The sequence below is a fragment of the Fusarium falciforme genome, chromosome 2 (genome assembly GCF_026873545.1).
Source record: "Fusarium falciforme chromosome 2, complete sequence".
Taxonomy (NCBI): Eukaryota; Fungi; Ascomycota; class Sordariomycetes; order Hypocreales; family Nectriaceae; genus Fusarium; species Fusarium falciforme.
This window is the reverse complement of record NC_070545.1, coordinates 310,034-336,790: the sequence shown is the minus strand read 5'-3', so window position 1 is coordinate 336,790 and position 26,757 is coordinate 310,034. Positions and strand designations below refer to the sequence as shown.

General features: G+C 52.4%; 9 protein-coding genes and 1 pseudogene across 10 annotated transcripts, besides 1 other annotated feature; 6 read left to right on the top strand and 4 right to left on the bottom strand.

Annotated features, from left to right (window-relative positions):
- Positions 1 to 49: 49 nt before the first annotated feature.
- NCS54_00202400 (Oxidored-molyb domain-containing protein) lies at positions 50 to 871 on the bottom strand (the record flags this gene model as incomplete). The annotated part of the gene is made up of 1 exon (XM_053147632.1): positions 50 to 871. The coding sequence occupies one exon, from the start codon at positions 869 to 871 to the stop codon at positions 50 to 52; it is 822 nt and encodes a 273-aa protein (XP_053003607.1).
- A 508-nt stretch (positions 872 to 1,379) lies between these two features.
- On the top strand, positions 1,380 to 2,342 carry NCS54_00202300 (Hypothetical protein; the record flags this gene model as incomplete). Its single annotated transcript, XM_053147631.1, has 2 exons — positions 1,380 to 1,738; positions 1,784 to 2,342. 2 exons carry the CDS (start codon positions 1,380 to 1,382, stop codon positions 2,340 to 2,342), a joined length of 918 nt encoding a protein of 305 aa, XP_053003606.1.
- Positions 2,343 to 3,097: 755 nt separating this feature from the next.
- On the bottom strand, positions 3,098 to 4,230 carry NCS54_00202200 (uncharacterized protein; the record flags this gene model as incomplete). The annotated part of the gene is made up of 4 exons (XM_053147630.1): positions 3,098 to 3,221; positions 3,300 to 3,575; positions 3,645 to 3,715; positions 3,805 to 4,230. The coding sequence occupies 4 exons, from the start codon at positions 4,228 to 4,230 to the stop codon at positions 3,098 to 3,100; spliced, it is 897 nt and encodes a 298-aa protein (XP_053003605.1).
- A 1,159-nt stretch (positions 4,231 to 5,389) lies between these two features.
- On the top strand, positions 5,390 to 7,141 carry NCS54_00202100 (Fungal-trans domain-containing protein; the record flags this gene model as incomplete). The annotated part of the gene is made up of 1 exon (XM_053147629.1): positions 5,390 to 7,141. One exon carries the CDS (start codon positions 5,390 to 5,392, stop codon positions 7,139 to 7,141), a length of 1,752 nt encoding a protein of 583 aa, XP_053003604.1.
- Positions 7,142 to 7,830: 689 nt separating this feature from the next.
- On the top strand, positions 7,831 to 9,550 carry NCS54_00202000 (Aldedh domain-containing protein; the record flags this gene model as incomplete). The annotated part of the gene is made up of 3 exons (XM_053147628.1): positions 7,831 to 7,935; positions 8,018 to 9,061; positions 9,176 to 9,550. 3 exons carry the CDS (start codon positions 7,831 to 7,833, stop codon positions 9,548 to 9,550), a joined length of 1,524 nt encoding a protein of 507 aa, XP_053003603.1.
- An 896-nt stretch (positions 9,551 to 10,446) lies between these two features.
- NCS54_00201900 (Hypothetical protein) lies at positions 10,447 to 11,692 on the bottom strand (the record flags this gene model as incomplete). Its single annotated transcript, XM_053147627.1, has 6 exons — positions 10,447 to 10,697; positions 10,775 to 11,063; positions 11,125 to 11,206; positions 11,265 to 11,476; positions 11,530 to 11,600; positions 11,656 to 11,692. The coding sequence occupies 6 exons, from the start codon at positions 11,690 to 11,692 to the stop codon at positions 10,447 to 10,449; spliced, it is 942 nt and encodes a 313-aa protein (XP_053003602.1).
- Positions 11,693 to 16,081: 4,389 nt separating this feature from the next.
- Positions 16,082 to 17,946, top strand: NCS54_00201800 (Hypothetical protein; the record flags this gene model as incomplete). Its single annotated transcript, XM_053147626.1, has 5 exons — positions 16,082 to 16,490; positions 16,544 to 16,824; positions 16,871 to 17,070; positions 17,139 to 17,716; positions 17,777 to 17,946. 5 exons carry the CDS (start codon positions 16,082 to 16,084, stop codon positions 17,944 to 17,946), a joined length of 1,638 nt encoding a protein of 545 aa, XP_053003601.1.
- A 1,598-nt stretch (positions 17,947 to 19,544) lies between these two features.
- NCS54_00201700 (Mitomycin radical oxidase) lies at positions 19,545 to 21,348 on the top strand (the record flags this gene model as incomplete). The annotated part of the gene is made up of 5 exons (XM_053147625.1): positions 19,545 to 19,735; positions 19,797 to 20,131; positions 20,209 to 20,752; positions 20,807 to 21,012; positions 21,074 to 21,348. The coding sequence occupies 5 exons, from the start codon at positions 19,545 to 19,547 to the stop codon at positions 21,346 to 21,348; spliced, it is 1,551 nt and encodes a 516-aa protein (XP_053003600.1).
- A 367-nt stretch (positions 21,349 to 21,715) lies between these two features.
- NCS54_00201600 (Zn(2)-C6 fungal-type domain-containing protein) lies at positions 21,716 to 22,738 on the bottom strand (the record flags this gene model as incomplete). Its single annotated transcript, XM_053147624.1, has 1 exon — positions 21,716 to 22,738. The coding sequence occupies one exon, from the start codon at positions 22,736 to 22,738 to the stop codon at positions 21,716 to 21,718; it is 1,023 nt and encodes a 340-aa protein (XP_053003599.1).
- Positions 22,739 to 25,407: 2,669 nt separating this feature from the next.
- NCS54_00201500 lies at positions 25,408 to 26,492 on the top strand (annotated as a pseudogene). The gene is made up of 2 exons: positions 25,408 to 25,942; positions 26,044 to 26,492.
- Positions 25,408 to 26,492: a sequence feature.
- Positions 26,493 to 26,757: the final 265 nt, after the last annotated feature.

Sequence of the window (26,757 nt, the reverse complement as noted above, 5' to 3'; positions counted from 1 at the left end):
TCTGCCCCTGGCTTTGCACCTTTGACTCATCAGAGCACTGTCCAGAGCATCAATCAGCGTCCGCCTCAGGCTTGACCCATATTCTTACGCGATGCACATGATTTCTTCGACCATGTAGCGGCTGCTCAGTGCCAGACTGAGGCACTGCCCGTGCAACGAGAACATGTTCACCCTGCGCCAGCGTCAATACCGCTCTCCACCTCTGCCAACTGAACCCCTCCCTTGCCTTTACCACGGCATCCGTCCATGGCTTATCTAGAGATGAAGTGACTAGAACACGCACTACAGGCTCATGGCACCAAGCCCAGCCTTCGATCGCCACCTCAGACCCAGAGACAACCGCGTCAGGAGCTGGGGAAGTGATGATTGAATTGACCTCTACACTCCACACAGGCCTCTTCCGGCTCCCATCAGGATCTGTTGGATCAATCTCGTTATAAAACACCGTCGTGTACGGCCCAGGTGCTCTCTTGTTTTGTAGGCTCAGCCGGCATATCCACTTGGTCATGTTTGTTCCGAACCAGCCGGGAACGACCAGTCGAACGGGCCCTCCTCTTTCTTTGCTGAGTCGGTGGCCATTCATCTCAAAAGCGAGAAGAACTTCTGATCCGAGAGCCTTATTGATTGGAAGATCTTTTTGATATCGGTCTGCTGTCACGCCAGCAAACGATCCGTAGTCTAGTCCTTCAGACCACACGTATTGAGCTTCTGGGCGAGGCTTTGCAATGGCTAGGATATCCGCCAGGCGTACGCCAGTCCAGTGGACGTTTCCAATGCGCCACACTGCATCCGTTGGTGGTTTTAGAGGGCTGCCATAGCATTCATGAAATGCCGTGACTGTTGTTCGAGGGAGTTTCAAGAGCTGCTCCATTGTGAGAGCGAACGAACTTTGAACCAAGCCGTCGACGACAAGCAACCACCTTTCAGTATCAACAACAGCGGCACCCATGTGAATAGTCTGAAATAGTTCGTCATCCGAAGTCGTAAAGTCGTCTAGTTGATGAGGGGCTGGGGGATGTCTGATAAAGAAGCCGTCTGGGTCGATTTTAACACAGGCATCTCGCTCTCGTCCATGTTTGGGGGTCTTGATATTCCGACTCCAGGATCTGGTGAAGTAGAGAGTTTGGTTTCCATTGTAGTTGCGAGATAGTTGCCGGTGAAAAGCAAGATTCAACTTGCCATGAGAATAAACCCGGACCAAAGGACTAACTTAGCGTGCTGCGAGGGTTATGTAACCCAGCCGTGACGAGATTTGACGCCCTCCAAAGACAAATTAGGCAACGTTTAACTGCGGGAAAAAGAACTCTCGTCAAAAACCAAACCTTGAGCCGCATAGTCATCACCATTCACGACGCACCGTGTTATTTGTTTCGACAGCCATGGCAGACCTACTCAAGTATTCTCCCAAACAACTGGCCGAGTATCTCGACCGTATCCAACTCCCAGCGTCTCAACATGCTAGCGACCCGCTAGAGTTCCTCACACAGCTCGTCCAAAAGCAACTTGTTACTGTCCCTTTTGAGACTCTATCCCTTCATTATTCCACCGATAAGAATGTGTCACTCGATCCCGAAGATCTACATCAAAAGATCGTGCATAAGCGCCGAGGAGGCTACTGTCTGGAAAACAACTCATTCTTTGGAACGGTTCTTCGGAGTCTTGGGTTTCACGTCATTGGCGTAATTTGCAGAATTACCATGGCCACTCGAGGGGTTTTTGACGGAAGCTGGCGGGCAATGTGAGTCACGGACCACCATTCTCTACGGAACTAACAAAAATTCAGGAGCCACATGGCAAATATTGTCACCATCGACAGCAAGAAATATTTGGTAGATGTTGGCTATGGGGCTGATGGACCTTGCACACCACTTCCCCTCGATTCCGGCGACATCAGAAATGGCCTCCCGAGCCAACAACTCAAGCTAGAGCATAGAACACTCCCACAGCATCTTGACTCTACTCAAAAAGTATGGGTCTATTCTCAAAAACGAGGCTCGGAAGAGTGGGCAGACATCTACCACTTCCCCGACGTCGAGTTCTTCCCCCTCGATTTTGACATTCTTAACCACCACGCTATGACTAAGAGTCTATGGGCCAGCACCGTCGTGGCCCAAAGATTCACTCTCGATGAGGACGACCTTATGATTTCGGGAACTCTGTTACTAGTTAGGGATGAGCTTAAAGCTGGGAACTCGTCGCCGCAGAAGATGAGGGTGGTTGAGAAGATGGAGAATGAGGAGCAGAGACTGTATGCCTTGAAGGAGCATTTTTCAATTAGTTTGACAGAGGAAGAGCAGCGTGCAATTATGGGCAGCGCTGTTGAGCTGGGCCTTGCACAATGAGTGACCCCTAACAAGCTGTGGTTCAAAACGGGGATACTTAGAGGCCTCGTGCGGCTGAAGCAACAGCACTCTACTAAAAATGCAGTGCAATTATTTGTGTAAATGACTTCCTAGACCAACCCAACCCCGCAAACTTCCTCCTCCTCCTCTTCACAAAAAGACAATGTCTTCGTATCAGTACTCAAAGCTAGTCGATGCTGATATTCGGCTGCTCACGCTCCTCCCTGGCCAACCCGATTCCAGTATCAAGATACAAATTCACCATGCTCCACTTAGAGCCCCGCTATCACGGCTATGACATAGACCGCGTTTCCGCCTCGGCGATTGGGGTGTAGCGACCAAACCGTTACTCGTCCACGCCGAGCATAAGAGCCGCGCAGCCTCAGCCCTCACTTCCCTCGCATCATACTTATCCACACCTCCGGAGGCAACAGGCCGACCCAGCATCCGGCACCGGGCATGTGTGATCACCAGAGAAGCTTAGTGGTCGTCCAGTCTGAATTTAGAGCAAGTATTGATGAGTATTTATGATCCACCAAGGGGCTTGGATCTACGAGGAAGAGACATAGACAGGGGAAGCTTGGGGCGGACTTTGGATCATTACATGACGTACTTGACCATCATTCTATGACAGCAGGCGGCCGAACTTGAGCGTATGCCGCGCATTAACAAGACGGGAATAGTAAGCCAAGGTGAAAGGATTCAACCGACAGACATCTTAACAATTGCACCCAAACTCCGTCCAGAACGGCGCTTTAGATGAGCGACATAACGGCCGGCTGTATCCGATCCAGCACTTGAGACAGCTGCGTCCATACTTTCTTCTGTGTAGCGGCGCCTTCACTGCTTGATACGAAGCTCGATACTCTGTTGGTTCCGCTTATGTTAGTTGACTAAGAACCACGAACAGCGGAGGCCTGCAAAATGGCAAGACCCGTTCACATCTCTTTCACTTACTCTCCAATCTTGCAGTCGGAAAGATATTGCCCGTGTGTCGATGGGTCCACTTCTGCGGCGTGGACTAGGGTCCGACTGCCTACCTCGGTATCTCTGGCGATGAATTTGCGACCAAAGGTAGCTACAAGTCCTATCTTATCGCCGGTGCCCATATTGGTTCTCACCCAGCCGGGGTTGAGGATGGAGACGATGACTTGGCCGTCCTTTTTCGACTCGGTTACCTTGGTTGCAAGTTCGCGGACTGCGAGTAGCTCTATCATTTTCGACACGTTATATCTGGCAATCCCTGTTATCAATATCCGCTTTCCATTTCCTGTAGGATTTATCCCGTGGGTGGCTGCTCACCGGTCGGCAATCCTCGCCTTGCTCTCTTCCGCCAGCTCCTCGAAGATATTAGGAGCTTCACGTTCCGGAAACTGGTAACATAGTGCACAAATGAACCGGTAAACGTCAGTACCCCGGGTTTGCCATACTTCAGTGCCGACTCCCTCAGCTTAGGCAGCACCATAATGCCGAGAAGCAGGGTGCTGATAACATTGACCGTGATTTGACTCTCGTTATCCTCAAGCATTATGAAGCTTTTGTTCATGATGCCAGCATTGGCCAAGAATACGTCGAGGCGGTCGAGAGTGCCCACGCGGCGAGCAAACCGCTTGACCGAATCGTACCTGGACAAGTCGAGCTCCCATACTTCAACAACGCCCTTGCGGCTGGTCGTCTGTTCGATGGAGGCGGCGGCGGCTTCGCCCTTGCTGAGAGTTCTGACGGCGAGGATAACGCGGGCGGCATCAAGTCGCACGAGGTGCCGGGCCGCTTCGAGACCAAGGCCGATATTGGATCCCGTTACAATGATGGTTTGGCCTGTAAATGTCTTCGTTGGGTAGGGAAGCGACAAGAACTGTGAGCGCATGATCTGCCCCATGCCACCCATGTTGACTGATCTTTTTTGGCTTCTCGGAAGTTTGCTCTGAGACAATAGATAATGCCAATGACAATATTTGTAGGGAGAGTCTATTCACAACACTCACGGAATTTGTCGGGCTGCAACTGACGTCTCTATTTATATCTGCCTTTAGAACGATATCATCATTACCGCACAGTGGGTTTGCACTACTACTACGTAGTACAAGGGCTCCGGAGTTTGTGGAGTTCGTCCCCGTGGTTCTCTGCCCCGGGCCGGAGTGACAGGCTCCACCGCGGGTTTACCGGCCGAAGTCTTGCTATTGGCTGGATTCGTCCGAAGCTATGCCCTCGGAGATGTGTAGGACCGGGCCCCGGTTAACGCCGGAGCGACTACATCCACTAGACCTTCCGTGTAAGCCATATCTCGTTTCCTTTCGTCTCCCAATCCACCCACCACTCTCCCGGGCGGCCGGCCTCGCATCCTCGCAATTCTTCTCGCTATGGCTAGCACCACCCCAGCCTTGTACCAGAATCCACAACGCCGGATTGCCACCTACGCCAGAGCATCTCCCTCTGCCGCTGTCGCCCTGAAGAGGAGAAAGGTCCGGAGAGGCTCGTCAAGCTGCTGGGAATGCAGACATCGCAAAGTCCGCTGTACCTTTGTCGCAAACAACACAATCTGTGTTCCCTGTCAACGCCGGGGGTCGGAGTGCATTGGTCAAGAGTTTCAGACGGATTCTGCCGGCACTGCGGGGCACCACAATGCCGCGTACCGGGAGGTATCTCGGAGCTTGCAGCACGTCGAAGGGCTCGTGAACCAACTCCTTAGCCAAGCCGTTAACGGTCCCTCTACAGTGGCCGAAAGTGCGCCCCTGCTCCCCTCACACACACCGGAACCACGCCGAGGGGACCCGGTCGATGCAGCCTGTAGCATTCAACGTCAACAGCATAGGGTTCTCAGGCCTAGGCCAATCGAAGAAGGACAGTCCACTTCATCCAATTCGGTATCTGTAACTCGACAGTTGGGAGAGGCTGTATTCGCTTCTTCTCGGGACCATGTCCGCGTCTTGGATCCAAGACAGGTAGAGCCCCGTGGCCGGGCAGAAACAGAAGAATCTGAGTCGGAGCCTACGCTATCCCCGGGGATGGGATACTATTATCCAATAAGCCATCATCTTCACTCATTGATGCCGCCCCTGGGCTCTGCCCTGGCTATCCTGCGCAGGGCCAAATTCGCCGACCTCCCTCTTCAGATGATACAGAGGCCCTATGGACAGTTCTTAGAGTCATCGGTTGCCCGTCAGCCAGGGGCGACCTTTGACGTCCCGGAGCGAACTGCGCATCCTGTTCTGATAGCCCGCAGTCTCTTGCAGATTGCGCTCAGCTTGCAGCTCTTGTCCAACACGGGGAGTGCGCGATCGCTCCAGTCAGCCAAGGGGGCTTCGCATCGCTATTTCGAAGCCGCCACCCAATATGTCACTTCACAGGATCTGCTGCTCGGCTCGTACGACGGCCTTGAGACGCTCATGTTAGAGGGTCTTTACCAAATCAATGAGGGAAATCTACGACAGGGCTGGCTCGCGTTCCGTAGAGCGATAGGGATCGCTCAAGTTATGAAAGTGCCGATCCAGTCCCAGAAAGAAGAAGAAGAAGATGATGAATCGGAACCAGACCCCAGCATCAACCAGGTATTGACGAAGTCTCAGTTCCTGTGGTTTCGCCTCAACTACAGCGACCGTTTCCTCTCGCTCATGCTTGGACTTCCGTTCGCTGCCGCTGACGATAGCTTCGTTTCTTCAAGGGTAATGGCGGCAGACGTGCCAGTGGGAAGATTGGAGCGGATGCACACCATCATTATGGGCCGCCTCATCTCCAGGAATCAACGCATCTCCGCCGCACACCATCTCACACAGGCGCTCCAGAGCGAACTGGAGGAGACTGACAGCATTGATCAGGAACTTCAGCGAGTCTTGCGCCAGTTCCCCGGGCATTGGTGGCTCTCGCCTCACTTGTGCGACCTAACCACCGGCGCAATAGACTCCCTCGAGGAGACTTCCAGGCTTCTGGCCCAGGTGAATCAGGCTAACCTCCTTCTCCTCCTCCACCTACCATATGCTATCCAGGGCTTCTCATCTAGCCCACAGCTTGACTACGCTTATAACATTCACAACACAATAAAAGCGAGCCGGGACGTATTAAGTCGATTCGTCCTCTACCGGAAATTCAACCAGGTACCCTCCTGCTGCCGCGCAGTCGACTCAAAGGCCCTCACCGCTTCGGCGAGCCTGGTCTTGGCGCACCTGGACGGACACCGTCTCGGCCGTGCTAATGTGCTCATGCACCAGCGATTGGAGGATCTAGGGCTGGTTCAGATGGCAATCAAGAGCATCGAGGGGCTGGTGGCGCTATCGCCCAGATCTCAGGGTGAGATTGAGGCCCGTGTGCTGAAAGGACTGCTGGATATTGAGGCTCGCGCGGCTGATGGCGTCTTGCATACGATACATATCGACGAATGGGGATCAGGAGGGGAATGCTACGTGTTCGAGGAGGGTGAAACTCTTGATTTTAGGGCACCGTATTTTGGGAGAGTCCGGATCGAGCCCCTGGAAGTGAGGCCCAACCCCAGAGCGGCGGCACCTGCTGGGCCTTTGGACCGGCAGTTTGGCATAGCGACGAGCACTAGCAGCAGCGAAGAAATCGAAGCGTGGCCGCCACTGCAGAGTGTAGCGCCCGGGAATGCCGTGGCCTCCCTTGCAGGATTGTTCCCGGGCATGGGCCCGTTGACAGGTGAGGTAGATATTCATGTTCCGGAGACGACCTGGGTGAGTGCTGCAAGTTTTACAGCCACAGAACTAACTGAGGGGGGGTTTCCATACTTGGCCGACGGGGCTGGGTGCATGAGCGCTCCAGGGCTTGGCGGCATTTGGCTTGACGACTGAGGGAGCTAGCTGCGGTGGTCATTTGTGCAACTCGTGAGTCGGGTCAGGGACTCTAACTATAGCCTTTGGCACACCCTCGTCTTTGTTAAAACTGTATGATAGCCAGCAGACAACTGATTTGGTTGAAAGGCCCATGCACCGTTTGATATCAGACTTCCTGCTGCACATGAAATGGGAAACTCCGTGGAATAGCAGCCCTTGGTCAAGGATGCTACCCCGGGCTTTGTCGAGCGATATATCCGACCATGGACTCGGACCCTGTCGAGTTACGGCCAACGAACAATTGGACAGAACTGTCCGTCCTCGGCCGAATGAAACGTGGCGGGGCCAGCCCTGCTTCTGAGACCCGTGATGGGCCTGATGTCTCGTCGGCCGGCGGGCTTCCAAGGCGGAGTCGTAATGCAGAACTCCAGCTGTTTCTTGGTAGAAATGATATCCCCGCATCCACTCAGTCCCAGGTAGTCAGTCTAAGAAATTCTGAGGGCAACGACGACTCCGCAACGGGAGTTAAGGGTCCTAACCGGCCGAACGCGTCTTGCCATCTTGGTGCTTTATTTTTTTATTGTTTTTTTTGTGCTATAAGAGGGAGACTGTCCTCTGGTAGTCACTGATTTAGTATAAACGTTTTGGATGATATCTCTCTGCATATCTCATCTTCTCGTACCTTGACACTCGCCAATAGAGACAACATGGTTTCTTCCAACTCCTTCACCCCTAACGACGGCCTCCTCGAGGAGACCGACTTGCCCTGGAACACCAACAATCTCCCAACTAAATTATTTATCAATAATAAGGTGAACACGTCTCGTTAATTGCTTTTCTTGGTCCCCGCACGGCTTCCCCCGATCGACAATATCCCCCTGCTAACCAAGCCAGTTTGTCGAAAGTAAGTCGGGAAGATATCTCACCGTCTACAATCCCAAAGATGGTTGCTTGGTGAGCGATAAGGTCGCGCTCGCGGATGCGGCAGACGTCGAAGACGCGGTCGTGGCGGCCGAAGCGGCGTTCCCGGCGTGGCGCAAGACTCCGCCCAATATCCGGCGCGACATGCTCCTTAACCTCGCGACACTCATCCTCAAGCACTCGCAGGCCCTGGCGGCCATGACACGGCTCACATTGGGCGGACCCGTCAGCGTGGTGGGGGGCATGGAGGTTGGGTTCGCCGTCGAGGCTCTCCGCTACTTTGCGGGATGGACTGACAAGTTGGCGGGCGAGACGTATCCTGAGGAAGACGGGTTCTTCAAGATTGCCCGGCAAGAACCGCTCGGGGTTGTATCTGCCATCACTCCGTGGAACGCGCCTATTGGGAGCTTCTGCGCCAAGGCGGCACCGGCGCTGGCGACAGGCAACTGCTTCATCATCAAGTTGTCGGAAAAGACGCCGTTCGCGGGGTTGGCAATGGGTTCCCTGGTTAAAGCAGCCGGGTTCCCGCCGGGCGTCTTCCAGATACTCTCAGGCGATGGTAGCACGGGCGCTGCCATCTCGAGCCACATGCGTATTCGTAAGGTCTCCTTCACGGGCTCGACGCTGACGGGGAAGAAGATTCAGGAGATGGCGGCCCGGTCGAACTTGAAGCGCATCACCCTCGAGTTGGGTGGTAAGAGCCCGGCCCTTGTCTTTGATGACGCCAATCTCGACAATGCCGTCACCTGGTGTGTCAACGCCATCACCATTAATACGGGTCAGGCTTGCTTTGCCGCTACGCGTGTCTACGTTCAGAGCAGAATCTACCATGCGTTTGTGAACAAGTATAAGGCTCTCGTGGAGGAGAAGACCCAGTTCGTTGGCAACCCCGACGATCCCAAGACCATTATCGGTCCCGTGGTGGATGAGGCGCAGTTCAACCGTGTCATGGGATTTATCGATCGCGGTAGGAGCCAGGGCAAGCTCCTAGTCGGTGGCAGAAGGATGTATGAGAAGGTAGGTTGGCCACGAACTGCCACTCCATCCCTGATAGCACCGCCGCCTGCTGTACTCACCTGAAGCCCTTACCGATGCCTCTCGGCCATGTTTAGCTAACGGCATCTTCCGCAGGGATATTACGTCGCACCTACAATCTTCCTCGACGTTGCCGAGGACGCTGAGATTATAAGCCAAGAGATCTTTGGCCCCGTGGTGGTTATTAACAAGTTCGAGACCGAGGAGGAGGTGATTAAGCTCGCCAACGACACGTGCTATGGCCTTATGGCGGGCGTCTTCACGCGGGATATCACGCGGGATATCACGCGGGCCATGCGCCTCTCAGCCGAGCTCGATAGCGGTATGGTTGGTGTCAACGCTGTGAGCACCGTCTTCTGGCAGACTCCCTTTGGCGGCACCAAGGAGAGCGGCGTCGGGCGGGAGAATGGCGTACACGTCATCCGATCTTACACCGAGCCTAAGACGGTCTTCATCAACATGAACGCGTGAGGGTGAGATGGGCTTGGCCATATAATAGGCGCAGAACAGACTGAATATTTCATCACGTCAAATCTATATCCCCCATTTACGCAGTTACTGTTAAGAGTGATTATCACGATCATCACTCCATTGATGCACGGTAACAGCCGGATGTCTACTGGATCAACAAATTGAACGCCGGTAGAAAAAGCCGACCTCTAGTCACTCATGTAGACAGAAAATCAAGACGCTCGTTCGATCCTGGATTCTACCTGTGCGCGTGACAGTTACAAAGGATGTCCCATAACCAGACGATAAGGCCTTGTAAGAATGCAGAGCTCCAGGTCGGTGTTATTATAGCATTTAGGACGTCAGCTTATCTGCGATTACGCTGCTACCTACCGTGGTTTGCCGGGGGTAGTTTTACTCTTTTGCTGCCAAGATCAATCCATCACTCAAAGTGGGAAGGATCTGAGCGGGAAGTCAGTTTAGGTGAAATAAACGGCATTTGGGACAGAAAAAGAGCACGTCTACCCAAGCGCGTCTCCTGACTAGTGGACAATGTTCAATTGCTGCGGCGGGCGGCCGAGGACGTGGCGCAGGATGCCAAACTATGGGCGGCATTGTCAGGCGAGCTCGAACCCGTTGTTGATGCAGCCGAATCGAGCAGTGCCGAAAGGGACGACGCACAGAGCGCAGACTACCAGTTCGGTAGAGTCGGGACGGCGACACGGCTGATATACGTAATGAGAAACGCGATATCCGGTTGAAATGCGCTTGTTCCAAGGTCAGAGGTACACAATCGAGACTGCTATTGACAGCTAGCTTGAAATGTAATGAACAGACTGTTTGTGTAGGTCTGAGCACCTGGCCTAGGTGTCTCTCTAACCAAGCCGGCTGAGCGGTGAGCTACTGACAGATCATTCTCATTTCCAGAGACTGCCCAGATAGCTCTCTGCAGAGGTAAACTCAAACTCCGGAAGGAGCTTGTTCCAGTCATCCGATACAGACCATGCCCCCCTCTCCACCGCGGTAACGTATTCCACAAGAATGGCTTTAGATACTTGCTCCCTCATCTCAACCGGAAGCGACGGGTGTTCTATCAAGGGATACCAGGAAACGTCGGCGTTTTTAGCTTCAAGGCTCTCTCTAGAGGGCTTTTCAACCTTGAACGAGCCTAATACTGTGTCAGCAGAGATATCCAGAAAAAAGGCGACCATCCGTTGCGGACGTTCAGGTAGATGTCCTTCGTACCTCGGAGCTTTTCGCCCAGTGCAATAAGGCCAGAAACAGTGGTCTGCGTCCCTTGCATGCCGCCAACAGTCGGCCATTCCCCGGGGTATTCCAATGCCTGTGCTACGAGTCGTGACATGTCCCGAACGGTAGTGAGGGTAATTGGAGCATCGCCATCTCCGGCGACGATAGCTCTGCGATTTTGAAAGTCGGCCCAAGCATAGAAGGTAGGAAAGTGCTTTGTCGTCGAATGCGGGTGTCCGAAGTAATCTGTGAAGATGCCGGGCTGGAACAGACAGTATTCGATTTGCTAGTAAAACAAATGATCAACCCAACCGTCCGCGGCAATCAGATGAATGAGATGACGATACCTTCTTGTTAGAGTTGATTTCCTCCAGATATTCACGGACGGTGTCCTTGTACTTATAATGAGTGATCTCACTGCCGCTCTTACTAGTCCACCGTTAGCATTTTAATCGTATAATGCCGGCTAGGGAGATTCGGCACTTACGAAGCCCACTCCGAAGGTGCAAATCTCCGGACGCCGGCCTCGACAGCCGCGTCAATAAGCTTCTTGTGCACTTCAGCGGCTACAGCCATATCGATAGTTGCCAAGAATGAGAGCACTGTGTCAACCTCCACCATCGCATCAACGAGTGAAGCCTTATCATTGTAATCCACTTGTTTCCACTGAACGTTTTTAGGCAAGTCTGCACCTTTGGTCTGGGCCAAAGTTAGTGATCAGTGAGTGGCATATGTACACACTGGCGTCTTACCCCACGACTGAAGATAACCACCTGGTAGGAACCCCTGGCGAGAATTTCATCGATGACTTCTCGCGCGAGACCTGCATTGTTTAGGCCTATGGCGTCTAATGATAGGGTGTATATGGGGGTATTTACTTCCTGAACCTCCTACGACTGCAACTCTTTTCGCCATCCCGGATATATTGCTTGTTACTCTAACACTCTGGAGCAATAATTGATATGTTGGAAGTGTCGAATGAGGTCGAGGACCTTAGCTATAGTTCGATCTGATGTCGGAGAGGGTAATTACGAATGTTTATAGTTGGCCTAAAGCTATAGGCAAGGGGAGATGGGCGGGGAAACCTTGGTGCAGACTTTACCCTGGTGCGGACTTTGGAAATTGACAATGGTGCGGGCTCGGAGAACTTTACGACCTCTGACACCTCAATTCGTGATCACTGGATTTTACAGGCGCGGGGTGTTCAAAGATCCCGGATTTGCGGATTAACCTGCTGACAAACTCCGCAGCCTAACTTCATGCTAGATAGCGTCAAAGCATGCCTTGTCAAATCAGAGCATGTGATGCCATTGAACAGCACCGAGTGCCCCGGATCACTAGAATAAGTTACAACAGTGGGCTTTTTACGACTCCAGCCGCCATGTACATAATCTTGGACTGTTTGGCTGACTGTCACGACCCAAGCCAGAAGGGTGGCAAAACACTTGAAAATTGATGAGTGCCTCACGGGCGAATCAGGGGAGCGACAGGAACGATGGGAGCGAGGGAGCATCGTTCCTCTCGTTCCTCGCGCTCCATCGTTCCCAGTGAAACCTTGACCTTTAAATATCGAAAAGGTCGAACAAGAGCGCGTTCGACCACGACCGACCAAAGCAAACCAGAATAGTATATGTAGCTTCACTCATTCCCACTCCCCTATGTCTAGATAGCTCTCCAGCTTTCAACACAATTTGATTACTCAATAGTACCTCTTGACATTATCAGACATGATACCCTACGCTCAGTACTCTACGCCCCGTCACAACTGCCAACATAAACCAGTCGGGTTACGGTTTACGACGTTGGGAACCTTGACCGTCACACTGACCCAGTCTGCGCCGGATATTAGAACGCGTCTCAAATGTAGTTAAAACGCACCCGCTGACAGGGAAATTAACTTTTGTGGATCAAGAATAAACATCTAGAGGTGGGCTGGATCGTTTATCCTTACATGGCATTTACGAGGTGCCTTCCCCCTAGATGTACCCATTTTTTTGCGTTAAGGAACTCAACCTTCCGTGTGAATTTCAGCGAGTTGTGAAGAGTATTTCTTCCCCCAATACGCACTCTGTCCGTCTGTCTGTTTCTCACCAATACCACGTTAAAAAGACCCTTCTTGTGGCTACTCGCACTACTGTTTGAACAATTTCTTACCGATATAGCACCTCGAAGGCGCTAGTGTGACTTGCGTATGACGTCCACGGCGCATGTACTCTCCGTCTTCTTATAGTTTAATTCAAGACCCAGGCTCCTGGACACTTGCTTGTTCTAGCTTCGATTCTAAATTAAACTGAAAACTTAACCCTCTCCGGCCTTGTCGGCATTGACAACTCTACTTCGTCATTCCTTGTTCACCAGAGGAGTAGCCAATTCTTTCCAGACCATCAAAACGTCATCTACATAAGTTATTCTTTAAGTAGATATTCACAAAGCAAAAGCAAATTGATTTTGTCTCCTTTACCATTGAGAGGGTCCGGACGCACAAGAGTATTTAACAACGCCCATACTCAGGTAACTCTATCGCAAAACCAGCTGCTTCCACATACTTGACTCCGACTATCTCAAATATGCCCTATCATGAAAGGCACGCAGCAGGCCCCTACGCTCTTGGGCCATTATCCCATGATTTTGACTGCCGAGTGGTTCGACTGAGGGGACGTCGGCCACTTACAACCGAGGACGTTGAGTTCAACCGTCAACAAGACGTCGCCCGGGAGATCCGACACGCGCGTACGGCACTGTTCAAATCACTCAATGACCAAACCTTCATAATTCAGTCCCTGTCTTTCTTGGCCTACAAAGCAGCCGGCGGTCCCCATGGGGAGCACCACCAAATGCATAGGAGAGATCAATCTTACGAAGATATTGATCGAGATCTCAATGCCGAGGAAGAGTGTCGTTCTATAGCAGTGAGGCAACGAGATGTGGACCTCACGTGCCCTGCTCTTCTCTCGACACTCAACTTTCTAGCGTCCTCAATGAGCGTCCATACCGCCTCGCCCATAACAGGAGACATACCAGAAAATGACACTCCAGAATGTTTCCTGCACGCGTGGGGGCCGTCTTCGCACACTTTCCATGATGACAAGCTTGGCATTCGATCAACAGATCTGCTCACACCGCCTGAGTACGATGCTCCTACATTGAGGGAGTCTTCGAATTTGAGCGCCGATGGCCTCCGCAACCATTGTGAGGGGTCTGAGCCGTCTTGCTTCATCTCTCTATTGGATAGCCCAGGTCGCACACGCAAATGGATTACTAGCGCCTGGCAAGTCAAAGATATTGACAGAGGGATAGTTGCTATTGTTAATACGTCCAAACTTCTTGAAATGGGAGTTCTATTTAATCGAACAACAACACTCGCACTTCGACTCAGCATGTCACTGTGGAAAGTCGATCCCAGCAAGGGTTTAAGTTATGCCAACGACAACATTTGGATCGCATATCGGTGGATACCGAAAGAATGCATGGAGTGCTACATATCCTCTGCGGACTTCATTAAGTTCTGCCGTCAGCAAGGCATTGGTACGTTCTATAACGGCCAAGCTGATCACGACAATTAACCAGTACCAGAAACGTATAATCATAGTACCCGGCTTTTGCCAGATACTTTCCCGAAGGAGATTTGTTACAAATCAATCGAGGACCTGCGCTTATGTCGACTCTTTGGGGCCAGTAGCATATAATAGTATGCCTTACAACAAGGTAGAGCGATATCATCTCGTACAGCACATTAAACCCCAGGTACTTTGCATTGGCATAGGAAGTATGGCACCTCGGTGACATTTACTCTACACCGTGGCGCTTATCCTTGGGGCTGTGCTGGAGGCCCTGGCTCGGACCTATCGGCCGCGACCCGCACTTCATAGAAACATGCATCAAGGATTAACCGTAATTTGTCTTATTAGATAGAGCTCGACGCTCCCGGTATATTAGAAAGATGCACCCTTACTTGGAAATAACGTAGACTGGAACCATCTTAACGCACGATAGCTGAACACGGGGGTTTGGACGAAAGCCGTCAGCACAGGGGAACTTTGGTATAAGCGAGGGGGCCATTGACCCAAAGCCATGTCCTCGACGCCGGTTTAATTCTAGAACGCATTTACAGCGCATATCATATGTCGTACCGCTCCCCACCCTCTAACATGGCCTACAAGGAATACGATACTGGGCTTGGATGCACTCCTGGGATGATGACAACGTCGGGCGATTTGTGCAGAATTCATTGGTGGCCTCGCCTTCCGGCGCAACTTGAGTCCACCTGTAGCGAAGATTACCCAACAGCGGCTGCGAGAAATCAGGCCTGGACCACTACCTGAGGGCGTTACGTGGATGTTACGATACCGCGAATCAGATGCCAAGCACCTTTTTGGTTTCATCATCCGCAGTTGCGGAGGTGAAACATGGTTCCACGGGACCAGCAAAGTTGCCGAAGGGCCTGCACTCACATGATCAGACATGAAAGTTGCTTCAATTCCTCAGGACAAACGTGTAGACTGTTAACAGTTGGCCGAGGTCCAACCTCAGCATACTTCGGGAACCCGAAACTCCGGACACGAACCCCGGGACGCTCGCTTAGCGGGCCCGTGGCTCCGTACGAGATACGGCGCCTCCCGCGGGGCCCGTGAGGCCACTCATTGAATTTTGTCACCCTCTTCGGTTGCATCTCTCTTCAGCCCTGTCTGTGGTAATGCCAGACCCCCCAAGGGGCATTGTCTGTGCTTACGAGATATGTTTCGGTGCAGCCAATAGAAGATACAAGATTAAGTGACTGATCGGGCACTCCATTTTTAGCTCCAGCAAAACGACTGTATTCTACTGCGAGGTTGGTCACCGCTGGTCAAAATAGATTGGTGGTATACTGAACCGGTAGATGGCCGGAGACGGGGTTGACGGGACCCGACAGAGAGCTGGAATGAGAGTGCCGCAACTAAACTTCCGATCCCTTTTATTTAGGAGTGGAGCAGTCGCCTTGCCAAGTCATGAGAGCGTTCCAGATCTCCTTTCTGTTGGATCTTTTTTCCTTTTTCCCTTCTTGTTCTTTGCTTCGATTTCTCTGCAAGGCGATAAACCCAAGCTTGGCTCTCTCACATTCACACCCACCTATTGGGCGGGCATCCCAAGACATAGGAGCGTTGAGTTTGACGAGGAGGTACTTTCCGATGCCAGAACCTGAGATTAACGTATGAGCAAAACGAAAAAAAAGTAGAGGCAGCTAGGTTTGACATCGGCAATCGCCTGCGATTTCTCTTTACTCTTGTCCACGAGTCCGCCAACCCTTTCTATCCGACACCCTTGATCATGGGTGCTACAGACTCCAGCCAGCAGGCAATTGATCGCAAGCCCGCCGAGGCGCCTCCGCCTCCCTTCACCAAGTACCACAACGATGTCGACGAGATCCTGGAAAGCCTGGGATACAAGCCCGAGCTGCAGCGTAATCGCTCAACCGTCCAGGTCGCCTTCATGGCTTTTGTCCTTGCCTCCATCCCCTACGGACTCGCGACAACCATTAGCAATCCCATCACTACCGGAGGTCCGGTTAATATCATTTGGGGCTGGGTAGCCGTCTCGGCAATGATCATTTGCGTTGCTGCATCTCTCGGTGAAATCACGAGCGTGTATCCTATCGCCGGAGGTACTTCGTCCCAACCCAACATCTACAGCACTTCTGCTCTGACGCCCAGCCCCCGGTCTCCCAAGTTGAATCCAAGTTTTCAGATGTGTCTGGGCTGGAAAGAAGACTGATTCTTTGTTCGTCTTTAGGTGTCTATTATCAAACCTTCATGCTGGCCCCCGCTACATGGCGGCGTGAGGCAAGTTGGGTCTGTGGCTGGCTGTTCGTTGTGGGCAACATCAGCATCACCCTGTCCGTGACATTCGGCACTACATTGTTCCTTGTGGCTTGTATTAACGTTTTTGAAACGGAACCGGGCGTCGGCATCCTCACTGGGGAACCATACCAGGTGTATCTTATCTTCGTCGGTGTCACCCTCTTGAGCAATGCTATCTCGGCTCTGGGGAACAGGTGGCTCCCATGGCTGGATGTAAGAGTCGCCTAGCTCCCGAAGCCTACTTTGACTGACTTTTTAGGCCGCCGCCATTTTCTGGACCTTTGCTGGTGTCTTTGCCTTAATTATCGCCGTCCTCGTCGTCGCCAAGGAGGGTCGTCGGGACGCCGAATGGGTCTTTACTCATTTCGAGAATAACTCTGGCTGGACCGATGGGTGGGCTTTCTGCGTCGGACTCCTCCACGCTGCGTATGCTACTTCATCAACCGGCATGATCATTTCGTAGGTGTTCCTATAACCGAGATTGTGACCCCTGACGTCAGGAGAGACAAGACACTTATCATTAGTAGGATGTGTGAAGAGGTCCGACAACCCGACATTCAGGTCCCTAAAGCAATGCTAGTCACCGTTTTCATCAATACATTCGCTGGCCTCCTCTTCCTTATACCCGTCGTCTTTGTCCTCCCTGATCTGGAATTCCTCGCCGACCTTGCCTCGGCTCAACCGGTGCCTCCCACCATTAAGAGTGCCATGGGGTCTTCCGCTGGGGCCTTTGGGTTGCTGATCCCCCTTATCGTCCTGGGTATCATCTGCGGCATTGGCTGTATCACTGCTTCTTCTCGCTGCGTCTGGGCATTTGCTCGTGATGGTGCGATGCCGGGAGCTAAGTGGTTGATGAGAGTCAATAAGCGACTAGACGTTCCTCTCAACGCCATGATGCTGAGTATGGTCATACATTTACTGCTCGGCCTGATCTACTTTGGGTCATCGGCGGCATTCAACGCCTTCTCGGGTGTCGGCGTGCTGACTCTTAATGCTTCATACGCAACGCCAGTTGCTATCAATCTTCTCACCAAGAGAAAGCAAATCAAGGGGGCCAAATTCCCGCTTGGTGCCTTCGGATACTTCGCCAATGCTGTGGCTGTCGGTATGTGCTTAATTTTTTCGCAAGTCCCTCCGTTCGTGGCTCTGGCTGACCTGCTCATAGGCTGGTCTGTGCTCGCAATTCCGCTCTTCTGCATGCCTCTGCGTCTGCCAGTCACAGTGACCAGTGTCAACTATGCCCCTGTTGTCTTTGCTGCCGCATGTGTTATCTCCGGCGCCTGGTATTGGGTATGGGGCTATAAGAACTACACAGGGCCGCCAACACGAGGCTAGGGTAAGACTTAGGTGCTTACCATACCCCTTAACGTGTAGTTAAATGTCCGTGGAAAAGAATGGAGCGGCAGCAATATGTATATCTAGTGTGTATGTCTTTTGTTTGTTTTGTTAATAAGGAATTGTACAAACAACAGCAAACGCGAAGACAGTAAGAACCCTTCCAGCCACAGCCGATTGTTGGAAACGCTACGCCAACAAGAACTCTGAGACGAATTCATGCTCATGACTTTCGCCAACATCCATTAGGTAAGGAATTGTATCGGCCTAATCTTGTGACGGCGGCCCCATGCTGGACTCAACCCAAGACTCGATGGTCAACCACCATTGTCCTTGTTAGTTTGGCTTTGTTCATCTCCCCGTAATATAAGGGCTGCAAGGGCTGCCAGGAGATCAGGTCCGGCCTGCGATTTTGACCTCACTTTTGCGCCTTCAAGGGCAGTTATTATGATGCGTTCTTTCGGTACCAATTGATCATTTGCTTATGCTGATATTGACTTTATTCGGCGAGAGCTAGAGAGTCTCTTTTGTGTTGTTTTTCCTCATGACTCGAGAGTGGCCCGCCCCGTACTCTTGGGATCGATTGACTTCGCGCCTGTGGGTGTGTGTGTTCTTGGCCCCAACAAAGTACCTCAATCACTACTCGTCGCCCTTTCCTCCATCCGTCATTTTACGTCCCAACATTTTATCCCACTAATAATGTCCCTCATCGTTGGCCAAGGATTCATCGGGGCTCTTGGCCCCTTCCTCGCCGGCCAAGCTGGCGTGGGAAAGCCAAAGCTTCATGATGAGCCCGGGCCTGCCACATGGGTTTGATGGTTTACAGCCTACTCATCGGGTTTCAGTGCAGTACGAGGAACATAGGACACGGTTTTCGAAGAAGCTCTGAGCCGAACACTCTCGTAAACTGTGCAGTAGGAAGAAAGACGAGACGTAACGAATTGAATAGACATCTTGCGGTTTCCCTGCGAGACAATCTTCACAATGAGCCGCTCTATTCTTGACGTGATAGTGATCCTGGTGCAATTTATGTCGCATGCTTGCACAGGCCGACTTGCCAATTCACGAGATCGCGGATAAACGCTAGTATCTTGATAGAAGAAATATCGACATGTGAGAGCAAGGGGTTCTGGGGTTTCGGAGTCTCGGGACAGGACACGGAGCCGGATTGCGGCATGGAGTCGGAGACTCGGCAAATGATGAACACGACAATGAATTCTGTTCTCAGTCTCCATCCTATTGCGTCTGATAAGTAGTTATGTCCACACATCCATAGGCAGCGATAGATAAGCAAGGACAAGAAGGTTGTCTGCTACTCCCCGAAGGCTCCACTTACCCTAATAGGCAGCCTCAAACGAGCAAGCTGTCGCCCCAGTCGACTTTCATGCACCGTGGTAATTGCCATTTGCTGGTCAATTCGGGAGATGGGACACTGACGTGACGGCTGTTCACGTCGATGAGCGCCGAAATCAGAAGTCCTGGATTTGACAGAGTACAGGAACGAACGCGGTAAGCGGCAAAAACATATAAAGTACGACCTGCCAGCTTCAACTGAAGTCCAAGTGGAGAATTCCAACACAATCGAACATCATCGCAACATGGCTACATCGACGCAGCAGCAGATTGAATTTCTTTCCGGGCTCGGACTGAACTCGCAGCAAATTACGAGCATTCAGGGTCGCGGAGGAGCATCCGGGCAATTCGCCGAGCATGTACTCACTGCGATTTATCCCACTGCCGTGGAGAGTCCCGAAACACCAGCATACGATGAGGCAGTGAAGGGGAACTGGTGAGTCCATTACATTGGAAGAGCTCCACAAGATGATGCGTTAAGCCACAGTGTTCTGCAGGTCAGCGTTGGCCCGAAAGCGCCCTTCGATTGTCTTTCGTCCCTCGTCGGCTGAGGAGGTCGCCAAAGCTGTGGTTATCCTCGAGTTCTCCGATCAGAAATTTGCTATCCGAGGAGGCGGCCACTCCCCGAATCCGGGATGGGCCAGTATCGAGCAAGGCGTCCTCATCTCCACTGACCGGTTGAATGGTCTTCAATATGACGAGTCCTCCAAGATTGCTCGCATCGGTGCTGGAAATCGGTGGGGAATGGTTTATAGTTATCTGGAGCCGTATGGGGTCCTCGTCACTGGCGGCCATTCGTCGCCTGTTGGCTGCGTAGGCCAGATCACGGGCTGTGAGTCCCCCCCCTCTCAAGGATTAGCTACATGTACAGAACGGTGCAAGAGACTGACAAGTGATGCCTACTGAAAGGCGGAAACTCACCCTGGTTCCACAAATACGGCTGGTCCTGCGAGAATGTTGTGAACTTCGAGGTTGTCACAACGGGCGGAAAGATTATCAACGCCAATAAGGACGAGAACGAAGACCTGTGGTGGGCACTCAAGGGCGGCTCAAACAACTTCGGCATCGTCACCCGCCTGGATATGTCGACCTTCCCAGTCTCGAACGGGGTCTGGGGTGGAATCATCATGCATGACTGGAGCACGGATACGCAGCGCAAGTGGGCTGAAGCTTACTACAAATTCCAGACGGAGAACCTGCTGGAAGACTCTGGTGTCGAGTCCCTCACAGGCTGGAGCATGACTGGGGGTCACAAGTACCTCCAGAGTGTGCTTTCGGCGGATAGACAAATCTCCGAGAAATCTCACCCAACGGCTTTTGACTGCTTCTTCGACCTGAACCCAACGTCGATCCTGACCAGGAACTGCACGCCTTTCCAGCTGGCCTATCATGATGATCCAGATGCAGCTGCAGCAAGTGGAGGGCAAAATATATACTTCTCTGAGAGCACGCGGTAAGTTTCAAGCCCCAACCATATGGTCGTGGCCGATTTTGCTGACGACACAAGGTCTTCGATGCTTTGCTTGACTGTCAAGGCGAACCTGGAGTTTTATTATGAAGCCGTTGATATATTCTACGATTCGTTCAAAGATTCTGCCCAAGCCACCGACGCATCTGCCACCTTGAACATGTCAGCCATCTCGGGCAGAACCATGCGCGAATCAAACCAGCGTGGCGGGACCCCTCCTGGCTGGGCCGAGGAAGACCAATCCAGTGAGCTGCCTACCCAACTCCCGTCTTTTTGTGGTCCCAATGTATTAACCATCTATACCAGTCGTCTTTCTCGACAACGCATGGCTGCATGAGAAAGACACTGAGTACATCCTGAATGCTGGAAAGCAGTGCATCACTCGGCTTAGAGAAGCCGCACAGGCTCGTGGCGTATTGATGCCTCAGATTTGGATGAACAATGCGGCATCAGACGACGACGTCATTGCGAGCTACGGGACAGAGAACTGGACCAAATTGCGAGATATATCGGTCAAGTACGACCCCAAGAGAACCTTCCAGCGCCTTTGCGCTGGGGGCTACAAGATTGAAAAGAGCTGAGGTTGTCTTCGGCCCATTTCCGAGGTTGGTCACTTCCTGCGCTACTTGTAAGAAATTTCACTCTTGTTTCTCGATTCTATTCTTTTATGCCTTGAACTTTGCACGATAAAATTTCTCATGATCCCGGATCCTCCCTTGTAGTATTGTAGGTGACATGATGATGCAAACTTCTTCGAAGCCGCCGACTGACGGACCGAACCGAGCCTGCCAGAGTTTCGCACCAATAGCGGACACTTACTTAAGGACTCAGGATCATACTTGCATTAAGCCGCAAGGCTGTGCTTGGCAATTACCATGTCACATATATCCTCTGGGTGTGACCTTTTCTGCTCCTTGTCAAATGAACAGGCCACCTCCCATTCTGACCCTACAATCTAAAGACATCATACCTCTCCTCCACAATTAGATGCTGCCAGGCCAAACTGCTATCATGCGCTCTTCGTGCCCACAGGTCCTTGATGAGATCGTGGATCACGTGCACATTTCTAATGCCAAAGACCTCCTTCGCTTGAAACCATATTCTCACCCGCGCTTTGAGGTCGTGGGTTGATGCCTCGGCCCCCAGCACAAGGGCAGGCCAGAGGACCATGACTCCCGCAGCTCCGCCAGTCGCAGTCTGTATCGCTTCGAGTTCCTGGAGGCCGATGTTCACGAGCGAGCGAACCGCATCGGGAGGTGTTTTGCGTATCGTGCGTTGGAAGTGCACCAGGCTCGCGTAGTAGAATGCCCGCGCTGCGTGTGTCTCGGCGGCGGCGGCGCAGGGATCGAGGTCGATTCTTTGCGAGTCCTGACTCGGGGGAAAGCTCAAGTATAATTGCAGCTCAAACGTGTCCAGCTCGCTCGTTGATGGGCAATAATCAGTAGACCCTTCAAACCGGGCCATGGCCGCGAGGTTTGCGAAGAGTGGGCTGCGTGCGCCGGAGAAGCAGTTGGCATCGTCGAGGTCGAATGAATCAAGCGCTAGATTCCTCTCGCCAGACATGTCCCAGTGGCTCAGCAACGCCATCCGGAGAATGTTGGCCGGGAATTCATACTCATCCTCGGCAAGACGTCTCTGTCTCTGGAGATGTTTCAGGTATGATATTCCGCCGCTCAAGTGTGTTTTCCATCTTCCTTTCGTCCCGGAGACGGCATCCACCATTATGGACGCCAAGATGGCCGGGCCAAGGGACTGGCTACGGATTACGTCTTGGCGCCCGAGACAGAATCGCAGGTGCTCCAACTCCAGTCCCTCGTGATTGAGGGCGAGGACTTCTAGAGTCGAATCCCTGCGACCCGACAGTTCGAATAAATTGAAGGCGGACCCCGCACAGATGGCGTGGAATATAGCAATGTCGGGCGTCGACTGTGTCGAGCTGCCGCATACCCCGGCAAGAGCGCGGGGGAGCATGGCCGTCTTCAGCCTGTTGTCTGGCCCGTCCGTTAACGTCAATTTGCCACTTAGATATGTAACCCAGTGAAAGATGAGACTCTTTTGACGAGACGGCATGGACAGAAAGTCGATGTGGCGGAGGGCCGGTGTTCTCGAATGAGCCTTTTCTGGTTGTTGTTCCCGGGATGGTAAGAACTTGCTCGTGTCATCCAATGCACTTGTAGAGGGAGTAAGAATTGCTGTGCCTTGAAGGCCGTTGATTCCCAGTCCACAGGCACCCACAGTTGTAACAGGCGGCGATGGTCCTAGACCGCTCCAACCTAGAGTACTAGGATCTGCCGGGTGATAGATGTCATGTTGTGACACAGACGAGAGGGCCCCCTCTATCGAAGAGAGAGATTGGGGAGACTGGCTTTGTCGGACAAATACCGACTTGGCAGGATTGGCCAGATCCTCCTCACCTTGCTGCGTCGAACCACAGAGGGGCGCATGGATGGGTCTTGATTCGTAGCTCAGGTTCGAACTTAGGTCCGACGGGATGACTTGGGCTGTTTCTTCTTGGATCGGCCCCGGGCTTGCGTCGTAGCAACAAGACTCCGATGGCGGTGATGGGGGCGTGGCTCGGCTCGACTGCCTCGGCGACTGAGAGACAGGTGGCGACAATCTGACATGCGCCCGGCCGGCGGCAGCCGCTGTCTCAGCGGTCCCTTGATACTGTCTTGTTGAAGACCAACTAAGACGCACACCGTAGCCTTGGCAGGGAAGGCCAGAACGACGACACCGATCGCAGATGGGCCTCTGTTCATCGCATTTGACTCGCCGGTCGCGGCATGTCCAACAGCCTTTGAACGAACGTGGAGGCATCTGCCTACCCTGCCAAGCCTGACCAGCAGAAGTCGATGTGGCCCGTGGCATGCTGAGAGAGGAAGGACAAGACGAGGTGTTTGTGGTGTGTTCATTTAATGGTGATTTTCAGATGGAGCTGCCGCATGTGTATTGATCTGCTGAGGATGCAGGCATGGGCCCCGCCCTGATGAAAGGACCTTGGCGCTTCCTCGAGACACTTGACACCACGATAGCGGACCAAGGGCTTCCAGACCTGCTTCCAAACCTGCTGCTTCTAACATGCATAAATAAAATAGCATCTGCCATGGAGCTCGCCCCAGGCTTCCTATTTTGGCATAGTCAATCTGAAGCGGAGTGGGCCTATATCGGCCGGACGGACCACGTCGGAGCCGGGCGGCATGTTAGTCAATTTCTAAAACTTGGCCCGTGTATCGGATATCAAAACACCCGCACGGGTCAGCTGGCTGTACTGGCGTCATGGCAGCAACCGGTTCACTTGTTCTCCATGCAATCTTGCGATCGACTCATTAGACACAACATTTCCACGGCCACAGATACAGAAACCCGAGGACTCGGTGAAGGCTTCCATCAAAGGATGACAGTTGCTCCGAAGGCCAGAAGTTGACACGTATGTTGGCATTTCTCACTCAAACCCGCCAACCTTTCTCTGGAGCATACAAACGACGCCTACAAAGTTTGCGTGGAGGCTGCCTGGAAGCAATGGGGGAATTGGCCGGCAATGCGACAAGGGCATCCCATTCCTCATTGGTGATGGGATTACTCCTGCCGGAAACACGTACCTCACAACGACGCCCGGGAACTATGTTAACCCTCAAAAGAATCCCAGGAAGCTTCTCGCGGGCATTTCCCAGCCGTGAAAGTAGGCTCGCGTTCCGCGGGCGGCGAAGGGACATGGCTGGAGGGTGCAGGGCGCATCAAGACAACCCCTCCGGCCTGTATATTGGAGTCCGCGGGATGCGGTCATTGGTGTTGTTAAGGCGACGGGGACCCACCGGTGACTCCTCGGGGATTTGGGACACCACGTACAGTCCAAAACCCCGGCGTCGTCGTTTACGGTGTGGATGAAATCGTTGGTCAAGCCTTTACCCTGCACGTCCGTGGGTCTGGGCAGGTTTGTAGCCGATGTGGTGGGTGTCTATAGGTGCTGAGTTACACCTTTCGCTCGGAGATCGGAGACCAGGGCATCAAAAGTTTTCGTCTGGTAACAAAGAGACATGGTTCCAGACTCAGCCCCATTTCGACCGAGGCCTCCCCCAGAATAGATCCCGGCTTCCATGTTCTAAAATGTGTCTATTGGTCTGCGTATTCGAGCCCCGCTAGCGACTCGGCACACAAGCAATCTTGCCAAGACTGGCGCTATTCGGAAACCGCTTGCCGCGCCCCCGTTCTCTGGGCGAACTCCGACTACCAGTAGACCTGATACGGGGCCAAGAGTGGCATCCCAATGTGCGACACCAGAGGCCAACTGCCCCATGATAGTTCTTTACGAGTAATGTCTCTGGCACTAGTAGTCCGGTTACGAGTACTGTTACTAATGATAGTACAACTATCAGAAAGTGCGAAATTTGTACGCATTAGAACTGTAATTGGAATGGGGGGTGACTGTTTGGATGAATTTTACGATGAATGCGATGCGCTCTTAGCTGATTCTTAAGGGTAATGTTATTAATGGACCAAGGCATATTTCCTCACCATTTTTGTTAAAATATATAAGGGCAGATCAAAGGGCGAACGGGGATGATGACCTACTTCCAACCACTACCTCAAGCGCCAACTTCACTACGATCACTACCACGCTCCTTGAGCTCAACGAAAACAAAATGGAACCGAAGATCACATCCCTTGTGAATGAGCCCCTTTCGGACCTCCTAACGCGAAGTTCGTTAGTCCTCAGTTCGTGCATCCTTGCAATCGTGTTGCTATCCAACGTATTGGAGCGATGGGTGCTCCCAAGGGTGTACGGAACTCTCTGGGAGGAACTATCACTCGGCCACAATGAAAGACGTCGCCGATCCTTCACCTACTTCCACCTTGGCGTGGTGATCATGCTTACGCTCATGATCTTTGGCGCTTATCCCGTTTTCGACTTCCTCGTTGGCCATGCTCGACTGTCTTCAAACTTCATGAGATCTCGGCGTTCTAACATCACTTATGGCGACTACCTATTTATCCTCTCTCAGATTTACAGCGCATACTATCTATTCGAGATGTGCTTTCGGACCAGATTTGCCAGCGCGATCAGTATCGCACACCACATCGGCGTCTTGATTGTCATCCAGGTCGCGTTGGCTTTCTTTAGCGATTTGAAGAAGTATCCCGAGGCAACCATTGAGTTTTACATGTGCATGGTGTGGGGTATGACTTTCTCTCGCGATTTCCTACTCCCTTTGTCTTCCTTATTTAGTGCGCACCAGGAGCGGTGGAAGTTACGAACTGACCTAATTCTCTGATTATAGGATCCTTTGATGTTGTAGTTGAACTCCCTCTTTACACATTTATGATTGTTTGGCGTGTCAAGAACAACAATCATCGGCTACTGTCCCGGATGTCTTACGCTTGCTGCGTCTGGGTCATGTTGGGTGCCACCGTCGAAACTGCAGTTACTATCTGGCTCCTCCAACGCTCATGGGACCGCTGGAGTCTCTCATTCCACATCACCCTACCATTGGTTTTCTCCCTTTGGATTTCAACGCAACTCTACGGTGCCGGCAGGATCTTCAGCATGGCGCGGTCCAAAGCACGATTGGCAAATGAGTACAATGACGAGGTCGACCAAGGCATCGCAGCCGGTTCTAATCACCGAAAATCTCGCGAGGGCAAGAACTTAACCGATCAAACCGAGATTATGAACAGACACACCATCCTGGATGGATCCTTTCCGAATACAAGCTCACCTGATTTCTCGAGGTGAGACGAAGCGATGAACCCTGACAAGGCGCTGCAGGCTTTACTAAAGGACGCCGCCCTCTCTTTGATTGTCGGAAAGACATCAAGCCGATACGCTATTGAAGATGAATCGCGCCATCACCAGACAGGCGCCACAGTTAGAAGTCCTGAGCAGTGGAAGAACTACAGGGGTAGCTGCCAGCGTGCGGAGGACGTAACCAAGCATCCGGAGGCGAGGGGAGAGACGAAGAAGTTCTTTCTTATATAACAGTTAGGGTTTAGGG